Source organism: Dryobates pubescens, chromosome 2 (assembly GCF_014839835.1).
Source record: "Dryobates pubescens isolate bDryPub1 chromosome 2, bDryPub1.pri, whole genome shotgun sequence".
Lineage (NCBI taxonomy): Eukaryota > Metazoa > Chordata > Aves > Piciformes > Picidae > Dryobates > Dryobates pubescens.
The window spans coordinates 35,621,309-35,641,102 of NC_071613.1; the positions used below are offsets into that span (position 1 = coordinate 35,621,309).

Here is a 19,794-nt window from a genome sequence, read left to right on the forward strand (position 1 = left end):
GGCCTTCTGCTTCAGAAACCGGCGTGCTCTTGAATTCCTTCAGCAGGATCTGCTGCCGAGGACCCTTGTCCCCTTGCCCCCCGCCGCTGAGGGCCCACTGTCCACTCGCCCCCCGCCGCCGAGGGGCTCCCGTTGTGCGCCTCACCCCAGGGAGCCCTCGCTTCCCATCACTCGGTGCCACAGTCTGCCAGCGGCAGCTGCCTCGCGCACCTGGGCGCCAGGTGAGGGAGGGGCAGGGCGCGGGTGTGGGCGCAGGCGCAGAGCCGCCCGCGCGCACCTGGCGGCCGTTGAGCGGAAGCCGTCGTAGCCCGCTCAGCTTCAGTCTCCTCGCGCTGCGGCCGGCCTCCCGGGCGGGGCGGAGGTGGTGGAGGACGCTGGGCTCTCCCTTTGCCTGCAGCCGTTCGAGTGGGTAGCGTCTTCGTCCCCCTGGACGAGGTGAGTCGGGGAGGCGCGGGGAGCCCGCTGGTCTTGGCGCGGGTCCGGCACCAGCTGCGTCTCAGCGCGCGGGTGCCCGTTCTCCGCTCGCCACCAACCGTCCAGGTCCGCGCGAAACTATAGGCGGGGGGAGTCATGACATGCGGGCGAGGTCCTGGGGCTAGAGGGATCCGGAGCTTGCTCATCCGATGGATTCCCCTCGAACTTCATGCGCAGTCTTCTCCAGCCACACACGTTCTCACACCCACACGCCACACACACAGTTCCCTCAAATCGCAGCAACGCAGCCAGCAGCAGGGGCCTTCCGGAGGGCTGAGGACCATCCAGCTCTGTGTGCCCCGCTCTGGGCAAACGTGAAACGGGGCGAGGAGCGCCGTCTGCAGAGAAGGGCGCTGCTGTTTGGCAGGAGGTAAAACAAGTCTCCGGGAAGTGCTGGCCACCAGCCGGGTACACTGTCCAAACCAAAAGTATTGACTGAGGGAGGTGTCTCTTGCCAGGTACTGAATCCGCCCAAGTATTTGTCCACAGTACCGCATTGATTCGATTACAGTAGGGTGATGGTTTCATTGTGTACATTGCCAGCTTCCCCTGGTATATTTCATCTTGCATTTCCAGCTTCCTCTGACGTATTTCATCCTATATGAGGCGCTTCTAAGTTACTATGTACCATTTCTCAAGCAGTTTGTTAACCTTTTTACACAGCAGGTGACAGTTCTTAAACATATTTCCTTTGCTGTGAAGAACTTCTAGGAAAGGTGAATTGTAGATAACCTTAGTATCATGAAATTATTTTTAACTTCATCTAAAATGTGCTTAATGCATGTTTTGTTGGTTATAGTAAAAAAATATTAAAAATACGGATTTTATGTGTGCATTTCAGTAGCATTTTACATACTAGTCTATAAAACAGCATCTTAAAAAATGAATAATAATTTTTTTTAAAAATCTGAGTTTTGATTAAAGCCAGTGTAAAGCTGCAGAGCTGAGCAAGAGAGTTAAGGACTGAGACAGAACACCCAGCTTGTGGGTTTTGGTTCCTTTTTTTAGCTAGGTTTACTCAGTGGCCTGGGCAATTTGGCATCTGCTACTATCATCTAAAGTCTGCTCAATAACATAGCAGAGTAAAAATTAAGATAGTAATTTGGGCTCTCTATAACTATTTTTGTTGCACTGTGGGAAGGAGCAGGGGATCAGTTTTCCTGCTCTTTGTAGCTGCTATTGCCATTTAACTTTGCCCTGTTTGTTGGGGAGGTGGGGGAGTGGCATAATACCAGTGGCAGTCTGGATGTCTTGAGTTCTGTCAAAATAAAAACAAGATATTATTGCTCTCTCTGTGACATTTCCTCAAAGTCTAGTTCCAGATGACAAATTATGTTCCTTTCAGCCATTCCTTTTTGCTTTTCATAAATTTGTTGCCTGGTCTGTCTGTTTCAGTAACATTTGATGTGGGGCTTTCCCTTTCTTTGGAATCAGTGTAGAAAACCATAATATGAATTGCTGATCAGGTGCCTGCCAGCACTGATTATTTTCTCTTCCTAATCTGCTCATTTCTGTGCTTATCTTCTAGAACACTTGAAAGTGCCTCAAGTTTCTGGACCATGAAGTGCTTGATTTTGTCTGTTTGTGTAAAGCCTGATTTTATTTGCTTCCCATCTTACAACTGTCTGATTTTTCCTAGGATTTGTTGATATCGTGTGCCATAGGAAATAGTTCTGCTTACAGATGGAGAAATCATGTCATGAAACTACTGATAGTGATTTAGTAATTAAATTATATGGTCAAATTACTATTTGTTGTTAGGCAAGATTATTTAGCAGTGAAATGTAGCTGGAAAAGAGGCAGTCAAGTGGGGAGAAGAGGAAATTGAAGACACCTTTGGGAGATTCTGACAAAGATTAGTTTAGCAGTCCCTGATCCAGTAAACCTAAGCAAATCTCAAAAGATCCATGAGGAAACTTGCTTTGCATTACACTTATAATTTAAACAACTTTAAACTTTAAGACCAATTAGGAGGTGTAAAACTGTGTTTTCAAGCCCTGCACTTAATACTCATTTTTATTATCTTAGGAATATTACTACAGTCGGGAGAACAGCAACAAAAAATTCCCTTGGTTATGATCTAGAGATTTATTTTCTGGTGCTTAAGTGAGAATCAGATACCAATCCTTTGAAGGTAAACCAGCATTTTACAGCTTCTTGGTCCATGCTTGTCACCAGGGAATTTTTAGGGACAGTCTAAAACTGTTTTCAGAGACCCAAACCAATCCGACTAAAATAAAGGAAGCTGGAGAGTTTAGTGAAATTTAAATTTTAAGTTGCGTTCAGTCTGTGTTTGTAGTCCTAGAAGTGCAAAACCAAGTAAAAAATGCCTTTTATAATATATGGTTAGCATATACTTCTAATATGCTATTTCTCCTCACTGACATGCTCTGAAAGAATTTCTGCTGATTTGGGTTATCTTGCTTTTTTATTTAAAAAAAAAAAGAAAAAAAAAGGTTATCGACAGTGTTCAGACCAAGCTAACAAACCATCAGAGTTTTCTGCATGTTGACTACTGTAGTGAAGCTTTTTTGCCAGCCAGAGTTTTTACATGCAGTCTGACATCAGTTAGTGGGTGGCAAAATGTAGCATAGACTGTGTATTGAGTTAACACACTACCCATGTGATGCGGTTTGAAATAGTGTAGCAGCTGCTTTTTGGCACTTTTAGAAGGCTTTTGTAGTGCATAATAGTTTTCTTGTAATTTTCTTAATTTTTTTGTTGTTTGTTTGTTTTGTTGAAACCAAACCTAAAGTCCAACTTCTAATGTTTAGGGCTAATTATTTCAAAGTGCTGCAAGAATGCAGGCTACTATTAGTGAAAATAACACTAATGAATATAAGATGAAGCACTTTGCTAAAACAGTCACCTCAGGGAGTTTAATCATGCCACATATTTCTTCAGCATATCCTGGAGGACGGAACAGTAGCTTGATCTGTGCTTGCTGACATTGCTATGCCATAAAAATGTGAGGCATTTGTGACTTGTAAAGATTGTATTACTGACTACAACATTATGCTGGTGAAATCTCTAAGTAAGATACATCTTTCACAGCAAAAATTCTTTGGACGCTTTAGTCTGTGTTCTGGAAACTGCTGCTATTTTGTGCGACAAAGAGTTCTTCTCTTATTGTAAGCAATGTCCCTATCAGATATTTTGTCATTAAAACTGCACTCAGCATTTGTCTATATATCAAAGAGATTTCTGTGTTTGTGGCAAAGGAGCCCTTGTTTGTCCACTTCACCTCTGCTGCAAATACTAAGGCTTTCACTTGATTATTTCTTTGAAAGAAACATCATTCGCGCTTTTTTTCTGTGCACAGTGTGCCACCATGTTTGCCACTTGGGTGTACTAATCCACATTTAAAGGATTAAATTGTGTTGTACAACTCACTCACCTCAGGTGAGTTGTTTTTTCATTTCTAGGGACCTACATGTAGCAGCCTGCTGTAGTTAGGCCTGAGCAGCCACGACAGATGTATCCAATTGAAGGAAATATGTTGTCAAAAGAAGTCAAAGCATATGTAGATAAAAGTGAATATACTTACATAGGAAAACAAATACTAAATAAATTTCTCTGCATTTGGTTCCTCATTAGGTTTGTTCATTATAGTCTTTAATGATGTATGTGTCTAAAGACAGATGTATGCAATACATAGGTAGTGTAAGAAATATTCTGAATGGAATTTAGGTTTCTGGTATTTTGATTTGCAGATATTCTGACTATTGTGATGATGATGAGCATTCTAAGTATTTGTTTGTGCTTAGTTTGTACAGGAAATAATCCCAAATAAAAATAACAATAATTTAGTTTAAGGTTTTGGTGAAACTTACATACTTTTGATGTTTTGTGAAGAATAGGTTAGTGTGTCAGCATCCAAGCTAGCAGCAACATAAATCTAAAGTACCTGCTAAAAATCTATGGAAAAAATGTGGCGTTTTCCAGTCCATTTTTCCTTTTTCTTGCTTGATGTAATGAAGCTGAAGTTCAATTAGTAAACATAAAAGCTGGGGAAAAAATGGTGTAGTGAGCTTAGCATAAGTAAATATTGCTGCATTAATTGAAATGCTGGAGGTGTACCATGGAAATCTGACAACTGCAACTTTAACTCTTTAAAGTAATTGTAAAATTACTTGAAAATATTTCTGGTACTAAAACAGTTGACAGTTACATGAGCCATACCATGTAATTTTTCTACCCTTTAAGTAGTTCCTTCCCAGCCCATTAAAACAAAAGAAACAGTTGTAAATATTTGACTCGGATACTGATGAAGTTCTCAAATTTAAATAATCTTGGTGTTAAACAGTCAGCATTGCTATTAACAACTAACTTTAGGTATATAACAGGTCAAGAGAAGAGAGGTTAGCGTTCTTTAAAGCTAAACTTTTCTCTTGCCATGGACAAATTTAAGTCTCTTTACCAAGAGGAAGCTGGATAACATTGTTACCTGTTTAGTGATGTAAAAGGAATTCAAGGGCAACAACATTTGGAAACAAACCAGCCAGCCAATCAATGCTTATGCACCCCTCTCTGTCTGAGTGCCTGATTGACTTAGCCTATTGACTATATATGAGATAAGTTGCCAGACCCATCTTAATGATATTAAGGACTTTGCATATATTTTTGTTTTCTTTTTCTAGTTGAGGAAGATATATTTGTATTACCTATTGATGCCTAAGCTTTAAGATTTACTAGTATCATATGTGCTTGTGCATGATGCACAGAGAAACAGCAATGTGATTTTCTTTTTTATGGAGTTAGAAAAACATTCCTGGTTAATGGGTTGCAGAGGCTGTAGACTCAGGCAGAGTCCTTGAAGATTTAGCAATGGTAGTTTCACAAGTTACGATCTTCTTGCTGGGTGGTGAGCTGTATATGCTTAGAGTTTTGCATTGTGGATTGCATGTAGATGGCAAAGTTGGAAGGTTGCAGCTGACTGCAGAGGTGGCCTCTGTGAGAAGAGACCAGGGGCTGTCTGAGTGTTGGACACAGCTGTTTCCAGCCAGCTCTAAAATGGACCCACTGCTGGCCAAAGCTGAGCCACTCGGCGTAGCAGGTGGTGCCTCTGGGAGATGTTTAAGAAAAAGTAAAACGTGCTGCACAGCAGCTGTGAAAGAGGAGTGAGAAAAATGTGAGAAACAACTTTGCAGATACCAAGGTCAGTGAAGAAGGAGGGGAGGTGTTTCACGTGCTGTAGCAGATATTACCCTGCAGACCATGGAGGAGCAGCAGGTGGATATGCCCTAAAGGAAGCTGTGGCCCCTGGAGAGCAGGATCAAGATTCTGGCAGGAACTGTGACCTGTGGATGACCCATGCTGGAGCAGGTTTTGCCTAAGTACTGTACCCGACAGAGGGGACGTGTTGGATCAAGGGAGAAGGATAAAGAAGAAGGAGTGGCAAAGTGTTACACCCCTCATTCTCCACCCCTTCCACACTGCTTGGGAGAAAAGAGAAAAGTTGAGAATTACAGAGTGAAGTTGTAGGAGGTGATTATAGTTTTGTCTTTTGTTTCTAACTATCCTACTCTGTTTTTAGCTCAGTAAATTCAAATCAGCAGTAACTCAAATCAGCAGTAACTCAAATCCAGCAACCTCAAGTTTGTCTGTCTTCCCCATGACAGTAAATAAGTGATCACACTGTCCTTGTCTTGACCTATATGCTGTTCCATCTTATTGATGAAATGGAACGTTGAGGAGGGGAAGTAAGAGGGTGTCTGGCAGATAACCCACCAGACATTGTGAGAAAACAAGGCATTTTTTAAGCTGGCAGTTTGGTAAATTGGTTGCAATCCTTTCACCAGGAAAGAAAATAAAGTTTTTATTCTTAGTCCTGTAGTGTTATGTGTATCAGTGTTGTAGGACAAATTTTTTGGCACTAAAGCAAAAAAAGAAAAAATAATGGGTGAAAGAGAAGTGGACTGGATTTTTTTTTTTTTCCATGGATTTTCTTCAAAATTTTCTGAGCCTTGTGAAGCTTTTTTTTTTTTTTTAGTATCTATATGGGAATGCTGTAATGAGCTTCCCTTCTGCATTCCTGTAACACAACTCTATGGTAAAATTACTGTGGCTTGAATGTGTGGGTTTATTAAAAACCGAACATAAGCTTTGAAATAAACTATCATGTGCACAAGTTTGGTGCTTAACTTATCCTGCAAATTCTTGAAGGAAATCAGGTGAAGTTGGTTTTGGTAAGTTCTATCTCTTCCTGAGTAATGTTATTCCATTTGAGACATACAGACTCTATTTTCAATAATTAAATAGGAAATTAGTGTTTTTCAAATCAGTGATCATTAGTTATCAAGAAGGAATTAACTATGGCAGTTTATTTCTGTATGCAATTTTTTTTTTTTCCAATTCATATACATGCAACTTACACAAAAATTAAGCTGTGCTTTGATTTCAGGCTGGTTGCTTTTTTTTTTTCCTTCTGGTAAAATGCAGAGAGAATTTAATTCAAATCACTTGTATTATGGTAGTTCTCAAATGTTCCTCATAGTTCCCCATCTTTGAAAGCTGCTGAATAATTGCTTGTCTGTGGAAAAAAATAGTGGTAGAGTTCCCGAAAGAGGAGAGCTCTCTGACATGCTCTCTTGATGAGTTGCAGCAGCACATGCCAGAAAACGGAGTACAAGTGAATGAAAAAAATACATGGAATGACTTCTTGTTCCTCAGGCTAAATTAACCTACTCCAAAATACCTGTGTTAAGTCTGCATTGAACATGCATACTAGATACCTAAATTAATCTAAATATTTTCCTCTTGAAGTCTAATGACTTAGGTCTGAAATGGATTTTTATTTATTCTTGGAAATTTCTGATTTAAAATAATTTAATGAAGAAATCTTTCCTGTCTTTATATTTCACTTTTTATATGGATCTTTCTTACATGTCATTTGAATTTATGATACTTATTCCATGTTTTCCTCCTATCCCATCATTGAACTAAAAGTCTGTACTTTTAGAATGCTTTTCTGTTCTTAGTGATATGCCTGCTTTTTGGTTCTTCCAGTTGAAGAACTACATTAAAGTGTGTGTATGGGGGGGAGTGCATTTTGGGTGTCTTATAGGTTTGCTGTACCTTTAAGTGATGCACACAATGTTTGTCAGTTGGGAATTGTGAATTAATTCCTTGTCCCCACCTCCCCCCCCCCTTTTTTTTTTTTGGTTTTACATTGTAATTAATTAATACTTTTTATTTTAATTTACAGGTGTTAAAATTTCAAGAAATGCTGTGACCTGTTTGAATAACATCATTCACAGAAACGTTTGTCTTGTGATAATTTTTTTTAAAACTAGTATGGCTTTGAAAAAAATACCTAAGCTATTCAAGAAATTTTTTCAATGGAAACTCTGGAAGTTTAGCGTTATTATATTAGTTTTCCTGGTATTTTTATTTTTATTGCAAAGAGAAGTGGGTGTTCAAGATTTTAAAGATGAAACTGGCATTGAGCCAGCTGTTGGAAAGAAGAGTCATGTATTGGGTCTCGTATTAAATGCTATGAACAATATCAAAGGTGCAAAGCCAAAAATGCAGATAAAAGCACCTGTTAGGCAAACTAAAATTCCTGGACAGAGACACTGCTTGCCAGGACACTACACTGCAGTGGAACTAAAACCCTTTCTGGATCGACCCCTTCAAGATCCTAATGCTCCTGGTGCTTCTGGTAAAGCTTTTAAAACTATCAACTTGAGTGCAGAAGAACAGAAAGAGAAACAGCGTGGAGAAGAAAAACACTGTTTTAATGCATTTGCGAGTGACAGGATTTCTTTACACCGAGATCTTGGACCAGACACTCGACCTCCTGAGTATGTTGAAATGTGCATGTCTTGATATTTGAAATACTTGTCAGAAATGCAGACTACAAAATGATTTAACTTCAGCATTAGGTGATAGTTTAGGAAAGTCTCCCAGCTATATACATAATTATTTGCTGTACATAATGATCCACAGTGCCAAAGCCAAGAATGTTCAGAAAGGCTCACTTCTTTCATGGCTTTGAATGCAAAAGCACCACATCTAAATAAGGTTTTCTGCTATTGCCTTTAAGCTACAATTTCTGGAGTGATTTGCTGGAAACCTGCTAAATTTTACTTAGGAGAAACCCAAAAATGTTATTTAAACTTTTGCCCTATTTAAACATCATTTTCTTAATTTTCTTCCTTATCCTTCATCCCCACCCTCCCACACCCCCTTGTAATAGTTTAATAAATTGGGACAATGGACCATCTCAACAATCTTGTAGTATTGAAAAAATATATTAATGAAGATTGTAGTACTTGAGCAGAGAGGATTTCAGTTACAAGCAGTCTCTTTCAGTGTTATGTTCTCAGCTATGTCTGAAGTGACAAACCTTACTGAGCCACTGCTGGTAGCATGACTATCATGTTGCACATGATGCGGCTTATAATAACCTTTGCTGGAGCATAACCAGTGAGTTTTCACCTGTGTATTTTGTGAGACAATGGCTGTGATAATTACCTTGGGGACTCTAGTCTCTGAAGTTGAGACACAATAAACAGTAAGTCTGCAGTTTATGAATACAGAAATATTGTCATTTTGACTTGCAATCAGGTTTAAAGTTATATTCAGAATATATATATATATAAAAAACCCCCAATATTTAAATGGGTTCAAAATTGTTTCTCTTGAGTGGGAAGTGTTGCCCTAAGGATTATATTCTATTTCTAGAAAATTCTGAAGTTCTGAATTAGATCTAATTTTTGTTGCAAACTTTGTATTCTTCTAATAAATTTTCTTCTTGTATTTCTGGATTTAAAAGTAATAGTGACTTCACATCTTTGCAGCCCATTATCTGCTGCTTTCAGAACAGACCTGGGTGCTATATGAAACATACTCAAATGTTTGTGAGGCAGAAGCAGAACTGAGTCAGTTGTTCCAAGTGGAATTCTTATTCATAGTTTTAAAAAAGTACTCTATATGGCTTCTACAGTGGGAGAAACTGTCTGGACTCCAAAACCAGGATAGAAAGTGGAGAAGATGAAATATGTAATATCCTTACTTACAGGTCTTTGTACTACAAATAGAGTTTCTTTTAAGAATTTGAGTCAAAACTTTTTATCTGTTTTGTAACGTTTGATACTTTCTAATCCATAGATGTATTGAACAAAAGTTTAAGCGTTGCCCGCCATTGCCATCCACAAGTATTATAATAGTTTTTCATAACGAAGCATGGTCCACTCTGCTGAGAACTGTTCACAGTGTGATGTATACATCTCCTGCCGTACTGCTGAAGGAGATCATTTTGGTGGATGATGCCAGTGTAGATGGTAAGAAGTCTTTCTACAGATTTTTTTTTTTCTTAATTTGTGTTGGGATTGCAGATGAATTTGTTAAAAAAGGAGATCTCTTTCCCACCATTAACATATATAATGGTGTTCTAACTGGTTGTGTCCCATTTTCTGTAAATATAAAATAGTTATTCCCTATCTATTTTTGTAAGGTAGTCAAATAAGGAATTCTAATCCTCAAAGGTCTTATCCTCATTTCTGATTATTCCTATTCTAGTCCTGCTTAAACTGCATAATTGGTTGCATGACAAGTAGATCTCTGTAATTTGTGCTTCAAACTAATTGCAATTTATGGAACAAAATATGTAAGGATAAATTGGCTAATGCTTGTAGAAATTTGCATTTTTATCATTGTGATTCTTTATGCAAATTAAGACATTCTCCTTCATATTAATGAAGTTTCCTAGAAAGTAAAATTATTTAATGGACATCAATATTCAATACTCTAACTGCCAAAAAGATCTCAATACAAACTGAGTGCGATCACAAATGCCAGTTAAAAAACCTGCATATTCTTAACTTCAGATGAACATATCTATAAATACGTGCTTATATCAATGCATTTGCACTCTTTGCAAGTCTATAAAATACTGATGCACTTGGATGTAAATATGTTCAGTAGTACAATTTGATACTAATGAGGAATGTGCAGTTATTGCTCAAATTTTGCATGTTTAAAGTGTTTTGTATAGTTTTGTTGCTGTTGTAAATAATGTAGCCTTTGAAAACAATGTAAAATGTGCTGTCATTAAGGAAAAAAACGTGCATGTTTGGCAGATAACTTGAGTAAGTAGGTGCATGGTCTGTTTGCTCTGAAAATGGATTTTGAATTGGTAATCTATTATTACTGCAGAAGACATGTACTAGCACATGTCTTTTCTCTTTAAGAATATTTTAGTGTTCCATCTCCTGTTCTCAGCCAGTCACCTCCTCCTACGCCCCCACCCCCAACAAAACTCAGCCCCTAAAAATAGCGTTCAACAGTCAGGAATTGTTTACTGCTTTCATGTTGAGGTAATTCCTGTGATTAGTGTGAATTGTTTATGCTGTTAGTTTCATAATGTAAAATTTTGGGCAGTGACATGTATATACACTGAACCTGAAACCCTTTTCTCTTTCTAGAATATTTGCATGATAAACTAGATGAATATGTCAAACAGTTTCAAATAGTTAAAGTAGTCCGCCAAAAGGAAAGAAAAGGTCTAATCACTGCACGGTTGTTGGGAGCTTCAGTAGCAACTGGAGAAACCCTTACCTTCCTGGATGCTCATTGTAAGTGTAACCTGAAACTATGTCAGGTCACTGTTGTCTTAAATTTGGTGTGGCAGAATTTTTATGAATTGTGAATATTAGCAAGGTATCATTTTTCACATTGATATATTATTGAAAGTATAATTACTGATGCAATTTTAAAGCAGTGTATGTTAGCGTGCTGTGGGTATGTTAAAATATAGCCAAGTACAAATTCAGTGTTTGCTCCCTTTTTCTCCGTAGGTGAATGCTTTTATGGCTGGTTAGAGCCATTATTGGCAAGAATAGCTGAGAATCCTGTTGCTGTTGTAAGTCCTGATATTGCTTCTATAGATCTCAATACTTTTGAATTTAGTAAACCTTCTCCTTATGGGCATAGCCACAACAGAGGAAATTTTGATTGGAGTTTGTCATTTGGATGGGAGTCTCTTCCTAAACAGGAACGCGAAAGAAGAAAAGATGAAACCTATCCAATTAGGTAAATGTAATTTAAATAATATTTTAAATCCTTCAGTTTTCACATTTATTTATTTATTATGGACATCAGTTTGTAAATGAGAGAGTTTTTCAGATAGAATCATAACATTATTTTGGTTGGAAAAGACCTTTAAGAACATAGACTCCTACCTTTACCAAGTCTGGTGCTAAACCATGTCCCTTAGCACCACATCAATGCATCTTCAGGGATAATGATTCAACCACCTTCCTGAGGAGCCTGTTCTGGTGTTTGATAACTATTTCTGTCAAGAAGTTTCTTCTAATCTAAACCACCCCTGACATATTTCAAGGTCATTTCCTCTCCTCTTATCACTTCTTACTAGAAAGAAGAGACCAAAACCCACCTCACTACAACTTTCAGGTCATTGTAGAGAATGTTAATATCTCCCTTCAGCCTCCCCTTTTCCATACTAAACAATCCCAGTTCTGTCAGCTGCTCCCCATAAGACCAGCTTTGTCGACCAGCTTTGTCAACCTGCTACCAACTGAATTTAAGTCCAGTTGCTACCACTCTTTGGGCCCAGCAAAGCATCCACCCATTAAAGCCATAATGGGTATGATCACAAATCTTAACATCTCAGATGCTTTATGTAATATTTTTTTCTAAGAACCACATTGTAAACTTTAAAGCTTTTATAAAAATATATCTATCTTAAGTCAGTAATTGCTCTGAATATACCTTTTTTTTTCCTGTGTATGCTGAGAATATAATGAGAAATTTCTGTTGTTTTTCACCATGAGAGGGACAAGGGGATTATAAGCAGGTTGGTGTGTGTTGGTTGTTTTTTTTTTTTTCCCCAGACAGTACCACAGATTCTACTTTACCATTCATCATCCCTGAAAGGATAACAACAAAAGTTCAGAGCACCAAAATGCTAGACTGTTAGAGTGGTGCATTTGATGATAATCTTACATGCTTTGGCTGCAGGCAGGTTACTGGTCTGGAGCAGTAATAACTTTGCTTTATATCTTCCATACAGGGAAAATGTGTTATTTTTTTTCCTTGTGCTGTCTTTTATACCATCAGTCATTAGTCTAAAACAGTTGTTAATAAATGACAATAAAACTGTCAAGTGAGACTCAGTGTGAGTGAATTTAATTGGTTTGGAGTATTATCTGTGTCAGGAAAACATATCAATGTAGTGAAACACTGACAAACGCATGGAAGCTTCCTAGAACAGTTACACTATGTTTTTACACCTATGTTAAAAAAAAAACCAACAAAACAAACCCTACCTTTTGAATCCTGTCTTGGTAAATTTCACTTCTTTTTCAGAACACCGACCTTTGCTGGAGGTCTCTTTTCAATATCAAAAGACTACTTTGAACACATTGGAAGTTATGATGAAGAAATGGAAATATGGGGAGGTGAAAATATAGAAATGTCTTTCAGAGTAAGTTTAGTATTTAATTAACTGTGGTCTCTATACTGACAGTGCACAGGATTCTTGAGGAGAAATTAGTATTAGGACTTGAATTAGCTAGCTAGGACATGGAAATGAATTAACAATGATCTATGAAATAAAATACAATCATGTTCATTAAACTGACTTTTTTTGTGTGTGTGTTTAGGATTGATAACCGAAATACAAATTTCTAGAGATTACCTGATTAGGAAATTCAGTTATAGTTGATATATGCATTCTTGTTAATGGTTTGGGCTTTCAGTGGTGTGTGTGTGTGTTTTGGTGGGCTTTTATTGGTTTGGTTTGGTTTATTTTCTGGTGAACAATAATATTGCTGCATTTTTTTTTCCACCTCCTTAATTCTTATTGCAGTGCACTTACACAAAAAATGTTATTATTAGGTATGGCAATGTGGTGGACAGTTGGAGATTATGCCTTGCTCTGTTGTTGGCCATGTCTTTCGCAGCAAGAGTCCTCATACTTTCCCGAAAGGTACTCAAGTGATCACACGTAATCAAGTCCGCCTTGCAGAAGTGTGGATGGATGAATATAAAGAAATATTTTACCGAAGAAACACAGAAGCTGCAAAAATTGTGAAACAAGTAGGTGGTGGTGGTGGTATTAGAAATCACACTTGCTGCGTTGAAAGTTTTGGTGAGCAAAAGTTATTTATTGACGAAGTATGTAAGGATTCTAGATAGTTTGATGAAAAGATACAGTTTGGTTTGCTTAATGATGCAACCCTAACAAATTTGAGCAAACTTAAGTGTTTGGGTGGTGACAATCAGGTTTTTTGTGTGGTGGGGGTTTTTATTGGTAGGATTTTTTTTGTATGTTCTCTAAAATCCTGGGTTGTCTGCACTAAACAGTTACTGGAACTGCAAGAAATGAATGAGGGAAGTTACTGGGCATAGAAAGTGCAAATTAACCTATTTTTTTGGACTGTGAAATGTAGTATCTCATTAGTGTGTAGTATTTTTACTGAAAAGGCAATTTTTATTCTTCAACAGCACAATAAACCGTATCCAGTAATAGAAACAGGGTGGTTATCTACCTGCTTAAAACTTAAGTTTATTTGTGGTATTTTTTTCAGACTCTGGTCTTTCATTGTGTGGAAGATATTTTATTTTTTTCTAACTTTATCATATAGACTTTTATTACTATTTTATCATTAATAACATTAGATTTCCTAAGCATGTTTAGCAGCTAGGCAACTGAATTTTGTCTGGGAGATTCTGAATTGTACTATTATGCACATTATTTGATTAATCTAATTCATTATTTCAGATCACTCTTTTTGGTGACATCAGTTGGCTTTATAACTGTCTTGACTATAGTCTTGTTTGTGCTTTCTCCCTTCGTGGAACTGTGTTAAAACTGTCTTGGAACTAAGGGTACTTCTGTTGCTTCCGTATTGTGATGCAGTTTTCTTGCATGTGCTTTAAAATGCTGCAGGGAGGTTGTTGTTGGGTTTATGAAAAACAAATGACAGTAACTGCAATGGAACAGTATTTTAAAAATCTACAAATGAAGCTTAAAACTTGTTTAATACTAACATATGGAATAACATGTATGTATGAAATTGGTATTAGTAATGCTCACTCTCCCTCCCTTTCACAGAAAGCATTTGGAGATATATCAAAAAGACTTGATTTAAGACGACGTCTGCAGTGTAAAAATTTTACCTGGTATCTCAGTAATGTTTATCCAGAAGTATATGTGCCAGACTTGAATCCTTTGTTTTCTGGATATGTAAGTTTAATCTTAATTATTTTCTGTAGTCTTCCATAAGGGAGGTTGTTTGGTACTCTTTTATGCTATATTTGCCATAGCATTTACATTTCAGCTGTCATTAACAGCTCTAGGGTTGTCTGTTACTACTCTGGATAAAGAATCTCTTCTCTGTACATTGCTGTTTGAATTTTTTTGTTTTGTCAATGGCAATATAAAATTCAAGTAAAGTGGCCTTGCTTAGTGGGACCTTATAACCTGCTACGTTAAGCATTATTCCTCCTTACACGAACAGTTAAAATGACACAAAAAGTACTATGCCAGTGTTAAGACTTCATGAGTTATTGAGGTAAATTTAGCTTTACATACTAAGAAGTTTGAGAAAATTTTTACTTCATGTTAATGAGGAAAACTGGATAGGTGTTTGCTTCACAGAATTAGGTTTATGATGAGGTAGGTGTATTTCTAGATATGCATATTAGTTCTTCTAAAAGACCATTGCATTTCCTCTGCCCAAATAACTTCTCGAGCATTAATTACTGAAAATAAAGTTAAAAATATTTAACATCTAATAATTCTTAGTTTGTAGTGAATGTGAATATTTAGCTAATAATATGTCCTCTTCCTCTAATTTTGAATATTTTACATGTATTTGTTCAAATTGTAAGTGGAATAAGAGTAACTTTGTACACCAGTAGCCTAATAATTTACAGCATGTGGCTTTGGATAACCATAATGTTGTTACTAGGCTCTTGGTTAGAAATTAACTGTGACAGACCAGGATTTTTAGATTTGAGCATAGCAGGAAGTAAAAATGAACTAACAGCTGTAACTGTTGCTAAACCAAAGGTTAGTTTTGTATAGAAGTGAGACAGTTTAATTCTCTCTCATCCCTAAGCTGCTTTGTTTTTTGTGGTAACATCCTTTCTTTAGTTAAAAAATATAGGCAACCGCATGTGTCTGGATGTTGGTGAAAGTAACCATGGTGGCAAACCATTGATTATGTATTCCTGTCATGGACTTGGAGGAAATCAGGTAAAATATTTTTATGTCTGGTTTTTATGATCTATTCAGCTGAAACTTTACTATAGTAAACTTTTTCATTAATTTTGAAGATGTTTAATATGTACTTTTGGGATTTTGGTTGGGTCTTTTTGTTCTTTGGTTGTGAGGGATTTTTTTTTGAGTTAATTCCTATATATATTGCTCAAGGAAAATGTCATAGTGCTATTCACGTGGTCTAACATTTTACATTCAGCATACAGATTCAGATTTCTAAAGCAGTTGTACTGCTTCACTTCTTCATCTCTCCTGTCTGTGCAAAACCTTTTCATCCTACCCTTACTACTTTTTTGTAAGTGTTGTCTTCCTAATTCTTCCTTTCCTTATGCTTCCTCCTATTGCTTCTTTCTCTGCCACTAGGACTCGCACTGTCAAGGAAGATACTGATGGGAATCCAACCAATGGGAGACAAGTGGCCAGGCCTGAGCCACCTTCCCTATCATGCTTGCAGCCTCATAGAGTGAGGTCAAAGTCATCTATCTTATACTGGTTAATGAAAGTGAATAATATGATTGAATTTGTCCAAGAAGAGCTGTCTTTGAATAGCTCTTGGAGACAGCAGCGGTGCTCTGTTTCTTCTACAGTATTGTTTACAATAGTTTTTAAATGCTGAATCCTTCAGGCACTACTGTAATACTAGTAAAAGAACATCTCCTTCCTTGTCCAGAAATGAACTCTTCTCTCTTGCCCTAAAGAGTTGCTTGGTGAGCTGTAAATCATTAATAACTAAAGGTTTAAAAGATTTTATTAAAATGTAGTTATATTTTTTCCTCCCTTTTTTTATCTTCAATCTTCTAAGCCCTCCATTGATGATGCCAGTTAGTTGATGCTTTCCTAATTTTGGGGGGAGATGGAACACGCTAACCCATTATGTTAGATTCTTACAATATTGAATGTTTTGTTTTGTTGTGGATTAATGCTATATTAGCCTTTTCACGTTGTCACAGTGATTAATGTGAGAACACTGTACCAAGACACAGTATTAAGAGATCTGCTCTATGCTTCTGTTTTCATCTGTCTCTAAGTTATCTTAGACTGTACTAAAACTCTACACTTACAAGTGTTGTGCTTTTTGTTTTTCTTTCTGCCGTAAAATAATAGTCTGAATCCCTTTAAATGCTAACCTTCAGAGAATTTTAGTATAGGTTTTGCTGGTAATGCTCAGGAGATGTGCATATTTGCTTACTTAACCCTTATTGCAATACTCAAGGTTTTATTCAGTTTTCAAGGTGTTTTTTATGTTCTTTACCAGGCTTTAGCAGTGTAGGCTGAAAGTTTCCATGTCATGTCATCATCATCCATATATTCTAGAAGAGAGAATGGGGTGGAAAAGAGAACCTAGTTTTCAGAGTTGTACATCAAATCATTCTTCCATTTTAGCATATGCTGGGTCTGGGAACACATCCCTCTCAAAGGCATCTCTATATCCAAAAATTAATGAAGTTTTAAATGTAGCTTTTGAGTTGTATTTTCAGAGCTTACAGGGATTTTGGAGTTTAAAAAATAAATGGGAACAGAATAAGTCAGATGAGCTTAGGGTAAACTGTTATGTCTGAGAGCTAAGTGACTAAGCAGGTCACTCCTATCAGTAGCTCTTTCAGAGAGTAATGTTGCATACAGAGACTTTAGAGTGAGAAGCCAGTTTGTTCTTTAGTGCTATTCCAAATAATGCCAAGGCAGTGAGGAGCTGGAAGCTGACCAGTTGGACAGATAATTGAAAGCCAGAGAGCAAACCAAGCCTGGTCTTAATAATCAAAGGAATCATGGTGAAGAGTGCTGACATACAGAGCCAAGAAACAGAGATAGTGAGATGTAATGATAGGAACTCTGCTGTTTAATGAGGGAGAAAAGGAGGAGACCAAGATGGTAGGGTAGGACTCAGAGGTATGAAAGGACAGCTATGTCTGTAACTTAGAATTAAATTCCTGTTAATACTGGAATTATAGCCTTAAATTCCTGAGCTTTAAGACTACTTTGCTGTCAGGAAATAATGGTAAAGTTCACTCACAAAATACATGCATATGTTACTTTTCTAATGGCTAGCTCACAAGAGAACATGGCAGGATCCTATCTTTAACATTTGTTTAGATCAGCAAAAGTTGACATACAGCAATCAGTATTCTTGGTGTGGCATTTTGTTTATTTGCCCTAAGGAAAACCAAAATCCAGTAACAAAAGTTGACTAAAGATTTTTAAAGTAGTAGTCTCAAATTGTTGGGTAACCAAATAAATTACTTACTTAGTGTACTGGAATTTCAAAGGGTTAATTTAGTTTGATACTATTGCTTATTTACTTAAATTTTTAAATTATTTAAATAGTACTTTGAGTATTCTGCACACCATGAAATTCGACATAACATTCAGAAGGAGCTTTGTCTGCATGCTTCCAAAGGACCTGTGCAGCTTCATGAATGTAACTACAAAGGCCAGAAAACCCTTACCATTGGAGAACAGCAATGGCTGCATCGAAAGGTATTTAGACTGTGTGATGAATTGGCATTTTTATCAATGGTTTTTATGAGTTAGTTGTTTTTCAGTAAAAGAGGAGACCTCAATGAAACAAAACACTGAAGCCAAAAAGGAATATGTTTATTTCTGGGAGAAAAATTCAGATAACCTCCACTTTTCAGTTACCAGCTGAAAACTTGATGATTTCACTATTTTGAAAAAAAAGTAGAAAAGTGACTTACAAAATGAATTGATGTCTTTCAATGGGTGTCTGGGCATCCACCTGGAAGTCAATCTAAGTGCGTTGTACCTTTTAAAATCTTTTTCTTACTGCCTAAGAAAACAAATTGAAAAAATGAAGAAAACTTTCATGCTATTCATGCTTGTTCACTAGCCCCTGTCTGCACTCTCTTTAGTACCTTACACTTAAACAACAATGAAATTGGGGAAGAAATGAAGGGTGGTAGGGAAATAGCATACTCATTGTTTGTTCATGTTCTTTTCCTTCTTTTTTTATCTGCACTTCAGGATCAAACTCTATACAATACAGCACTACACATGTGCCTTACAGGAAACGGAGAGCATCCGAGTTTGGTACCCTGTAATCCATCAGACTCCTTCCAGAAGTGGATCTTTGGCCAGAACAATTAAAATTTGATATTTATAGGCCAGGAATGTTTTATTAAGAGAAAAGATCTGTTCTAAACTGTGATCATATATGCATACAACATTTTAAAGTGATACTTTGAATGAAAAATGTCTCAATGCTTTTCCCTTTTATTTAAGTTGGATATAAAACATGTCATCCGGACTCTTATACCAAAGATGACTGAGATTTAAGAAAAATGTTTACAATATTTCTGTGATAAGACTTTGTATGTTGACCACTGATTTGTGGATCCTTTGTTCTCTTTCACCTCGGGGACCATGTGTATATTGTTTTTCCACATATTGTAAGTACTTCTGAAGAGGACTAGTTTTCTTTGTATAGTTATGAAAAATTACTATATACTGCCTAAAACCCAAGACGCTCTATATGTATATTTTTATGCTCAGTTGGTTGACTTTTTTTTAAATCACATACTTAGTGATGATTTCTCAGTGTTTTTAAGTTCTTTCACTTAAAAAATTAAATTATTTGACCTTCAGGTTAAAGCAGAATAGGCCACCACACTGTGCTCAGCTTCTAGCAAGTCAATTCTTTTGTAGAAAAAATGTTTGCATGATTATTTTATTGGGGAACCTGCTTATTCTCATATTAATTTCCTTTAGTTTACCCAGAAATGTAGTATAGATTTGTTAATTAGCTTTGAAATTTGACAAAGTTGTAACAGATTTTTGAATTGCTTAACATTAACGCTTTTGTAAACAAAAAAAATTATATTTTATCTCCTAGATTCACTTTTTTCCAACCTGCATGAATCACTGTTTAACAGCTTTCTACTCTTTACATAGTTTCTGGTGTGAACATTTGCACGTTGATTTTCTTTTTCCTCTTTTCTTGTTGTTGCTGTTTCCCTTTTACAAAGGACTAACCTTCCAAGTGAGACTTTGGCCTTCCAAACTATTCTGCTAGGTCTTTTCATGAAACTTGGTATTCTCGCAAGCATCCACGA

The 19,794-nt window shown here is 37.0% G+C and overlaps 1 protein-coding gene across 2 annotated transcripts; it reads left to right on the plus strand.

Annotated features, from left to right (window-relative positions):
* Window positions 1-363: 363 nt before the first annotated feature.
* Window positions 364-19,388, plus strand: GALNT3 (polypeptide N-acetylgalactosaminyltransferase 3). 2 transcript variants are annotated; one of them, XM_054174941.1, is made up of 11 exons: window positions 368-435; window positions 7,682-8,279; window positions 9,589-9,761; window positions 10,905-11,054; window positions 11,277-11,511; window positions 12,808-12,925; window positions 13,339-13,539; window positions 14,558-14,689; window positions 15,602-15,703; window positions 18,050-18,202; window positions 18,707-19,388. In XM_054174941.1, exons 2-11 carry the CDS (start codon window positions 7,771-7,773, stop codon window positions 18,827-18,829), a joined length of 1,896 nt encoding a protein of 631 aa, XP_054030916.1. In that variant the 5' UTR covers window positions 368-435; window positions 7,682-7,770; the 3' UTR covers window positions 18,830-19,388. The 2 variants fall into 2 exon arrangements, with proteins under 2 accessions (XP_054030926.1, XP_054030916.1); XM_054174951.1 differs by lacking the exons at window positions 18,050-18,202; window positions 18,707-19,388 and adding an exon at window positions 16,091-17,979 and having other exon boundaries at window positions 364-435.
* Window positions 19,389-19,794: the final 406 nt, after the last annotated feature.

Coding starts and splice junctions, on each gene's coding strand:
- GALNT3 (XM_054174941.1), top strand. CDS start 7,771: ATGGCTTTGAAAAAAATACCTAAGCTATTCAAGAAATTTTTTCAATGG. Junction 8,280..9,588: donor CCAGACACTCGACCTCCTGA/GTATGTTGAAAT, acceptor TCTAATCCATAG/ATGTATTGAACAAAAGTTTA. Junction 13,540..14,557: donor CTGCAAAAATTGTGAAACAA/GTAGGTGGTGGT, acceptor TCCCTTTCACAG/AAAGCATTTGGAGATATATC.